Source organism: Poecilia reticulata, linkage group LG23 (genome assembly GCF_000633615.1).
Source record: "Poecilia reticulata strain Guanapo linkage group LG23, Guppy_female_1.0+MT, whole genome shotgun sequence".
NCBI classification, from domain to species: domain Eukaryota; kingdom Metazoa; phylum Chordata; class Actinopteri; order Cyprinodontiformes; family Poeciliidae; genus Poecilia; species Poecilia reticulata.
In genome coordinates, this window is record NC_024353.1 from 1,920,445 (window position 1) to 1,930,536 (window position 10,092).

General features: G+C 37.2%; 1 protein-coding gene across 2 annotated transcripts in view; it reads right to left on the reverse strand.

Moving 5' to 3' along the window:
- Positions 1–9,656, reverse strand: part of LOC103459137 (liprin-beta-1-like) — a 23,956-nt gene extending 14,300 nt beyond the window's left edge. For both annotated transcript variants that reach the window (XM_008400458.2, XM_008400457.2), the window contains exons 1-2: positions 9,481–9,656; positions 203–282 (exon numbers count right to left, since the gene is read on the reverse strand). In XM_008400458.2, the coding sequence (XP_008398680.1) occupies positions 203–266 (64 nt within the window). In that variant the 5' untranslated portion in view covers positions 267–282; positions 9,481–9,656. The remainder of the gene's footprint in view (positions 1–202; positions 283–9,480) is intronic.
- Positions 9,657–10,092: the final 436 nt, after the last annotated feature.

Consider the following 10,092-nt stretch of genomic DNA (forward strand, 5'->3'; position numbering starts at 1 on the left):
GAGGCAGTTTGGGACAAATTCAGAACTCCTCCTTTTTCACAAACTCATTGTTAAAGCAAAAGTAGGAGAAGTAGGAGGACAAGGAGTTACAGTTAACTAGAGAGTGGCCTTCGCAGCCTGCAGCTTAACGTCTTCCAGATGGGAGCAGACCCCATAGCACGTTCTGCCCATTTAAATAAAAGCTCGTGTTTAGAGGGGTTACCTGCGATGATCCCATCCATCTGCTCCAGGGCCGCTGCCAACATCTCACTGGCGTCTGACATCATCTTCTGCTCAACGGATCTGAAAGAGGAAGAGGGGAAGATTTAAGCTCAGCTCCAAACCAGCAACCGCACAAATGCTATTTCAGCTTTATTAGCAGATTTAACCTGATGATAAATCTAAGAATAAAAGGAAAAGTATTGTGAGAGTTCATCTTCTGTGTTCTGGAAACAGTAGGGCGGGTCTGGCTGCCCTGCAGCGTCAAGTCAGATTTGCTTTGCAAAAAGCTAAAACATTCCTTCCTGTTGCAGAAATAAATGTATCCAATTCATAAAAGTAAGTAGCAGCCAAGTAGGGCCAAACAATAACAGGTGGACTACAATAAATCAAAATATGAAAAAGTTCAATTACTTCAGCAAATGTTTTATATATTAAAACTTCACAGTGGTACATTTCAAGGAGTATGGAGGTTTATTTTTTTATTTATAAAGCTTTCAAGTAATGAAAACCCATAGTTCAATTTATCCAAACATTTAAATATTACATTAGCCCAATGTAGAAATGCTTTTTTTATGCTGCAGCCATGCACAATCATAGAAGATAGTCACTGCAATCCTCCTCAAGGGAGTTGAGCTTTTAAAAGCTCACTGATGAAAACGCTGACAGTTTAGAGTGTCAGGAATGTTTATGAAAAATTAAGTGGAAGGAAAAAATGTGTTCAGCATTGGACTAAAACTGTCACGTTTTGCCATATTATGCCACTCCTGCACCAGCGACAAGTAAAGTAAAGAGGATGATGGGATTTATTTTCTGTGAAACTGAATTTTGAGTTCTCATTAACCATCAGCCATAATCATCCAGAAAAACACTTGAAAAATGACCCTGAGAGGCACTTACCCAGCTGTTCTTAATTAAAACCAAAAACCACAGCAGCAATTACAGTTTCTACAGATCTCTGCTAAACAACAACCACAAATCTGCAGTTTTGTATATCAGTAATCAGCGTGTAATAATGCGAGCGCTCCGCTATACCATGTCAGGCCTCAGCTACACTGCGAGAATCCAGCCTGGGAGTCGCTCAGAAGGATGTTTTGAGCCGCTACGTGAGGAAAAACAGGAAAGACGAGCCACTTCCGTCGAGCGGGGGGGAGAATAATGAGCAAATTACTCACATGAAATCCTCAAAACTGTAATCTTAACTGCAGCATGAAGCAAATCCATGAGAAAATCTAACAATTTTGCTGAGCTGATTATGAGAAACAAGTCCGTTATGTTGACTTGCAATGATTAGATGTATTCTTTTTATTAATTTACATTAAATAAAAAGAGGAATTGGATTATCAGGAATTGTACGTCAGCCTAGTACAGGGTCTCATTCTTCTCCAAAACTGCATCAAATTAACCCTGCAGGCCTTTCAGCCTCAGAGACAAAAACAAAGTGATCTCCACTCCAATACTTATTACCCAGCAGGCTGCGTTTCCGGTGCCGTTATCAGGAATAAAAGTACTATTCTCCCAGGGGTCTCCACTCTTGCAGCGTTGGCATGATCGGCATCTCAAACCTCCATAACAAAGCTGGACAGCATCCCCATGACTGCTCAACACGTATCACATGTCTCTCTGTAGCTAAAGTGAGCCACTCATCACTCCCAGCAAAATGTGATTTGCAGAAATGGAGACGGTGTGAAGTACGCAAAGCGCCAGGACGCAACAGGAGGGAGGAAGGGGGTTGGAGCAGCGGCTCTGCTTCATTTCCTCCCGCGCTGGGGTCACCGGGTCAGAACCCTCAGGGTACCAAATGAGCATTAGGAGTGTAATTAAACCAATGACCTCAATATGTGAACTTTTAAGGCTTCCTTGAAGCACAAAAGGCAGGAATCTCTTTCAAAATGCCATTCAGATTTGCAGCATCCACCGCAAACGAATTACTGAGCAATAACAGAAAATAACTTGCTTTTCTATTTAACTTTAACGACGCCCTGAGGAGTTCAGGTTAAGGAGTCCTACAGACGGACATCTTGCTCAAGTATTTCCGTAGTTTAATGGGAATCATTCATTCTCAAGGCAGAAGCTTTATTTCTTTAGCTGTTGAGAGAAACCTACAGTGTAATAATACATGAATGCTGAAAATAAAATATCCCGTTGCGCTGATTCAACATGGTGAACAGATCAGCAAAGATGAAATGAAATCGGCTCAGAGGCAAAGTCGGGGTCGTCTTCAGAACAAGAAAATGCTTTCATCAGTTCCATGAGAAATCCCCTCTAGCATCCTACAGATACACTCTTAATAGCCCACATGGAAGTAATTTCAGGGAAATATCCTGGAAAACTGAAATCCAATAAGCAGCCGTCTGTGTAGCGGAGGATAGCACATAAAGTTCCCACGTTTAGCCCCTCGACCACAACTGGGACCCCATGCGAGGGCGAAGAAATCCCCCACATTCACATCACAGTGGTGACGATTACAGTTCCCATAAAATAATTTAAGAGCTGTTCTAATTTCTAACGTCTGTCGATTAGTGTCTAGGAACTTTTAATCAAATTTCCCTGACTTTGTGTTCCCTTGGGGTGTAAATAAAGTGTGACACAAAGACTCCTGAACAGAAGGAAGGAACCAATAGCTTATCTTGGCAAAAGAAAAGTTTTAAATAAGATAATAGCATCTTTTGGCTCCCTTATAACAGCAGCCTGACACAAAGAAGAAGTTTGTTTACACAACTTTTGCTAAATCAATTAAAACATGACATGTGATGTAATTTTTACTGACAGAAAATAAGATTTTAGGTGAAAATCTGTCAGAATTTCTGGTTTATATTTAGAATTTATTAAAGTTTATTAGGCTTCATTTCCCTCAGGGTTATAAGCATCACATGACAGAAGCAGATTTCTTTTGGCCATTCTTCAAAATGGGATAAACAAGAAAACATTCCATTCAATTAAGACAATACACATCCAGATCAATAATTACAAACTTTGGTACGACTGGGACTGTGACATACAAGGCTGGAACAGAACCAAAGTTTATCCGGCCACCACAGAAAGAGGAAATATACAGAAACTGGTGGCCTGTTGGGATCAATCAGTCTCCATAGCAACCATCAGACACCATCTACATGTTTTCCAAATATTGGCAGCCCTAAAACTAATCAATAATTATGACAAGAGTTTTTCAGCAATTACTTCTGTACATTTATCTCCCTAATCAAATGGTTACATTTGTAGCAAAATTAAACAGAATATCGTTCCTAAATATTTTCAGTCAATAAATTAGTGATTTTCTGACCCGAAACCAAGATGAGATCCCACCACTCAGGTTATCCAAACAAGGGTCTGTAAGGGGGGACTGTGATTGATGACAGAGTCCAGACACCCACAGTGAGTGGAGGCTGAGCGCTACACACCACTCACATTCCTGAGCAGGTTAGTCTCCTTTAACGCCTGGTACCAAAATCCCTGCTGACATTTTTGACCTTCCACATTTCAAAACATTTCCAATGATCCAACAACAAAAAAACAAAAAAAAAAACCACTGGAAATGTGTAAATAGATTATCAGCACAGATGAAGCTAGCTTTCAGACCAGAACTGCTCCTTCAGCAGGTATTTTTTCTGCAAGCAGAGCCTGAAACATTTTTATTTATCAGTGACATCAGCCCTCTATTGTTGTTCAGCTTGTTTTGACTAACACACACACACACAGCATCCTGCTCCTGTTAAACCCGCCTCAAAGGAACCCAAAGATGAGAACAGCATAAACATCTCAGAGTAACTGAATGAAGGAACAAACTTGTTTAAACCAGACCGTCACAGAGATCCAGGATCAGATTAACTAGAATCAGATAAAATCAAGTTTTTAAAAAAATGGAGTAAACCTGCAACCACATACATTTTATATGGATTAGGAAGGTTCCAAACTTTTGGATAACTTTAAAAATGTTCTTAAAGATTAAACATAAATGAAAATACAAAACATTGACTTGATCTGCAGCCAAAAACAACCAAACATTACTCATCTTATCACTTTCCTCCTACGTTAAACTCTCCAGTCTCTCTGTCTCTTTTGCAGAGTTTTGGTTTTAACATCAAGCAGCTGGACTGAGAGGAAGGAGTAGAAGTCCTAAAAAATAAATACGAGGATAGGATTACTTGCCCATATGCTGAAAAGTTGATCTCACAAGCCTCCTTCCATCTGCAGCCTACTTCCAGCTGTGCTGCAGATGTGCACCTCTTAACCAAACTGGCTCACTGTAGGGGAAGCACTATAATTTCTAGGAAAAATAATGCATCTAGATCCAATGGCATTGCATTATTCATTAACATAAGAATGAATTCAACATTTTAAAGACTCTATGACAATGTGTGTGTTTCCAGTTGCATTGATGGTGAAATCATGCTGTGTTTTTCTTTCCTCATGGCTTTCTGCCAACCAGCTTGTTCCAGACAATGCTTACACTCCTCTATCAAAGATGTTTAAAACAGATGCAGTGACTAAATCCACACACACACCCCCTATAGACATAACCTAAAGCTTTGAGCCGGCATTTATAAGTTTAACCTACATCTAAATCAGAAAATGAGATCATAGAATCATGTCAATCATAGTCTGGTTCAGGCCGACTCTAAATGGAGGCAGGATTTACAAAATCGACTTTACATTTAGTCTCCATCCAAAACATTGGTTGGTTAAGACTCATGCTCTCCTTATTTGGTGTACATGTAGTTTACTTTGTTTTATAGGTAAAGATTGGGGTAATGAGTAATAACCTCTATCTTAGAGGTACACAATACAACATCAGTGTTTCCCACAGTGTATTATAAGCCTGGCGGGCCACCAGGCTTTATTTGTGCCCCCACTAGGCTTAGCATTGCTTATTTTTTAAGTCTCTTTAAAATGTTTGCATTTTTAAGACTTTATAGTTGGTGTTCAGGTGTTAATCTTCAAATCTTTCAATAACCCATAATCATCAAGTGATATTTAAAATTTCCTGTCGACTTTAAACGTTTTTTAACTCAAAACACGACAGGCTGCTCTATGATTGACCGCCCTAGCACCCAACCACCAGGCTTAGCAAGTTTTCTGGGGGAAACCTTAAACATCATTAGCGTTAAGATCAGGAAATGCTAATGATGTGCTAATAAAAAGGATTGTGATATAGTCAAGTTTTTCCATATCCTCAGAAATGTCTCCATTTTCTTTTAGATTTATACGCAAGTCCAAATCACCTCACTGCTGCTTAGCATTCAGTTTGAAACACAGCTTTTGAGTTTGGCTAAACCGTCAGACTTACTGTCTTAAATTGGCAGAAACAACTTGCATTTTTTGGGCCTAAATGTTTTGCTAGAAACGGTTCTTACAGGGTTCTTCCATACAATATTCCAAAGAAATCTGTAGACGTAGGGATTTTTACTTAATTTGACTGAACAAGTCTCGACAGGTGTGGGAAAAAAGAAAATCAGGAACAGAAATCAAGAGTTCATCCAACCAGTTGTTTTCGTTTAGAAGCAACTGATCAAAGATTTCTGGAAAAATTAACTAAATCTGGAGCGCGCAATAAAATCCAGATTGTACGTGGGAAAATTATTGTAATGTTTAGACTACATATATGGTGTGAATTTTGCTGATAAAGTACACATTTTGTCGTTACTCTTGTCCAGAGGCGGTCCTGGCCTGTTTGGCGTCCTGGGCGAACACCCCAAGACGCCAACAATTATTTAATCTCTGGAGAGTTTTTTAAAATACATATATAGAAGTAATGACGCAGATATGAAATTAACTTTTGGACGTTGGCCCCACTTTAAAGCCAAGCTTCCATCAAACACTCCTCTTTTGTTTACCCTCCCCCATGAGAGATGTTCTGGACTTTTAGTCTGAGCTGCTGTGAGGTCAGATTGTTTGACAGAAACGTCAGCCAGACTTTAAACTGCTGCTTTATTTCTCAGCAGTGGCGGTGGCCACACTGACGCGCCACACAAACAAGCCTTTGTCTTTCCCAGACTCACATGGTAGCACGGCAACACTGATCCCAAGTTATTGCAGATTTTCCACGTGGCCAACTACAGAGGCACAAATCACATTGGAAGAGTGGAAAAAATAAAAAAATAAAGAGCTGGAGGAAATGAGTAAGACTTCCCATCTAGCCAAGAAAAACTGCAGATCTTTCCTTTTGTTATCAAGAAGAAGCCAACAGATACGGTGGCTTATGGCTTAATCTCAAAGTTGTTGCTTTAAAGATAAAATAATGCTGAAATAAACCATTTATGCAAAAATATACCAGAACTAAAAGAGAGGTATCCCAAAGTTCAGGAAGACCTTGACAGTTTGTGACAGGAAGCGCTTCCTGGTATATTGTGGAGAAATGTCTTCCTTCTCAGAAACTTCCATTTTCCTGTAATCCTGAAGCTAACAGCTGAACAGACAACATACATTACATTCGTCACACCAGCTAGACACTGAAGCATCAGCTGAGCTCAATTTAGGGAGGAGTTTACACAACTCTTAAGGACAAAAAATATTCCTGTTGCCATGATGATTTGAAGCAAATGTTTTACATTAAGCTAATATCTTAATTTTAAAAGCATGTAAACATCCCTATAAATCTGAAAGTGACAGCTTGCTTCTTCCAAAAGACGCCACAGCAAAAATGCAAGGAATGCAGAAACGATAAAAGGTTCCAGAGACAGAAAGGCCCAGGCAATTTTGGGACGCGTGACTTCAACACAGATAAGGACAGGAAGCTACAAATCTATCAGTATTCTGATAACAAAAACCTAATTTTGTCTATTACAGTCAAATAAATGACTCTTTTGTTTAGTCATTATGCAATCATCAGCCTCCTAACTGAAAAGGTTGGAAAATAGTCTAACTTTTTGGAAGACTCGGATGAGTAAACTCAGAGTACAAATATGGCTGCAAAGATGGAGGGACACAAAATCCTTTGTTATGATTTCAGTTCTGGGGAAGCCAAGAGAGGAGAGGTACGCATGGTCCTGCTGATCCTCACCGGGAGGTTTTTATTTAGCTCACATTTGTAAAACAGAGGTTTGACCTCACAAACTCTACATTGTTTTAAGATAAGATACAGTCATTCTATGTAAATGTTATGTCAAGTCCAAGAGTACAAGAGCAACAAATGATTGATACATCTTTGATCAAATAATCAAATGCTAAAAACGCTCAGGAAAGGAACTTATTCAAAAACAAGTTGAGATTGTTAGAATATTTTACTTGTTCAATAAGATCCTTTTGTCAATTTTTAAGTTTTAATAACCAACACTTGTGCCAAAGTTAATGCTAAAGGTTAACAGTTTGAGTCAATGTTAAAAACATTACACCGCAGTTCAAAACTCACATGTACATTGTGTTGGTCCAAACTGGTGTCCAGTTAAATTTAAATATTAGAATGCATTTTAATTCAGGCATCACATAAGGCCTCACCTATATATTTTCAATTGGCTTTATTCTTCATGAAATTACAAGTTACCTGGCAGTAGACAGCAGAGATAATGTCTATACAAACATGTCCCTCTGCTGTATTTCATTGCGTTATTGCAAAGAAACATATATTATTGCAGCTTATGAATAATCAGGACTTCATATTCTATGTTTTGTTTTTTCTTTATTAAGTAGAAGCTGCCATTATGCAAAAATGGTACAAAAATCAATGGAAATGTAAAAGTTACTATTTGGGCAAAAACTGAAGTCAAAACATTTAAATGAAAATATTAACTTGCATGAATTTTTGAACACATTCAGTGGGCAGATGTGTTAATGTTCAGAGGGTGGAAAGTGAGTTTCTCAGGAGGTAAAACCGTAATAATGCTAGTTAGGAAAAGGAGTGATTTTTATCATTTAATATTTCAATAACTGGTTAGGTTGTGATTAAAACATATTTAACTGTCTACCTTCATATTTTAAATGCCTAGTGTGTGAAAAATTAAACAGCATCCAAGCAATTTTGTAGCTATAAAAATCCCAATGTCCCCCCAGGCATGAAGCTCCTTTAGTGACACTCTGCTGCATCCCAGGTGCACAAAAGGAGCATTACTGTCTAAATATTAAATATTAAGTTTTCTTTTAAATATATTCTTTGTCTTTCAGGCCTCAAGTTGACTTCAGTAGATTGTTTTATTTTAGACAACTTCATTGCTTCTTTAAATCTATGCATATAGATCCGCCAACATATCAACTGACTGATGTTTGTGTTTTCTATTTACCAACCTGGAATAAAAAGGAAAGTTTGGTCAGTAGATTAGTAAGCAATGAGTTAACCAGCAATCTTTAAGCTGCGTAATATATTTAATGGAAATTGTCATCACAATATAAATGTTAAAAATCACAATTACAACTAATTAGACGTAATTATTTCTTTGATTTTATTCATATTCTACTTTATGTAAACAGATTCCATTTAGGTTATTTCCTGGCCACTTTTTATATAAATCAGATCATTTATTGAACTGACACACTAAGCTGTAACAAAAACAAGCTGTAAGGGGTAAAAAGCATTTCTAGCAAAAAGCATAAAAATGAACTTTGAAGTTGACAACCCTGAATATCATAGACAATGTTTCAGTAATTATATATATATTAAAAAGTTTTTTAAAAATATGCTGCACTTCTAGTTGTTTTGTCATTAAATTGGTGTAAAGTTTCTTTGTTTACTACTGGAACCAGATATTGAGTAAATATTATCTGGAAAGGTTTAAATCTGCATCATCTGACCTTAATAAAAAGCCCATCTCCTCCTAATAAGTTGCTTAAGGTCTAAGAATAAAACACTCCATTCGTCTGTCCTTCCCCCTTCCCCCATTTCATAAAAAAATGCTTTTTAATAAATTACATTAAAGTTCATACTTTAATCTGCAACTATGAACACTAAATATTCCAAAACGTCTTAACGAAATTGATATAATTTAAACGCAATACTTCACAGTTATTTAAAGGGCATGTGAAAACAATCAGTGTAAAAGCAAAAAACATTCATAGCCTATAGATAGATTTAACATTTTCAGTAATTCACATACAATGATTAAAGTGACCAAACGTTCTACTAAGATATATTAAAAAGACCCCAAAACTTTTTATATATACTTTACATAAATTAAACAATTAATTTGCAGAGCTACGGGGTGACGGCTTATAGATTACACAAAGAAACTGCAGCTGGAGTCGTTAATTAAATTAAGCCAGCGCTCCAGCGACGCCAGAACAAACAACCCGTTAACCTTGAATTCTGCCAGAAAACTGAACAAAACTTCAATGAAACTTTGCTCAACTTACCGCTTTCGGTGTAGAAATAGTTTTCGGCTGTATTCTTTATCCTCGAGAAGACTAAAATCCCAAAAAGAGTCCTTATTGACCTTTCAGCAGAGGGGCATGCTTCGCCTTCACCTTCCCATTGAATTATCCCAACGTTTAGGTTCCAGAAAGGAAAAGACGAAGTCAAGCTAACATTCCAAAGTGTTACCGGAAGTTGTGCCTTCAAAATAAAAGTTTTTGACAGCATTTCCGCTAGCATCTTATGCTTCCTGTTTCTACTCTGAACAGTTTATTTTTTCATTTTAAAGTGTGAACAAATAGCTTTTAGTAGTATGAAGTATAATTTTTTCATTAACTTCAACTTCAAAATCCTGTAAAATGTAGTAAAATGTTCAGAAATAAAACAATTAATTTCTGAGACTTTGTGTTTCATTAAGGCAAAACAAATGTATTTTTAGCACCATTGAAGATAATTCAAGGTGTTTTTAAATAAACTAAATAAGTCAGATACATTTATCAAAACACAATGTAATACGTTTAACAAAAATAAATAAATAAATAAATAAATAAATAAGCCACTGCTTGATTAGATTCAATCATCAGTCAGGTTTTCCTTGGCTAAAGGATTTCTGA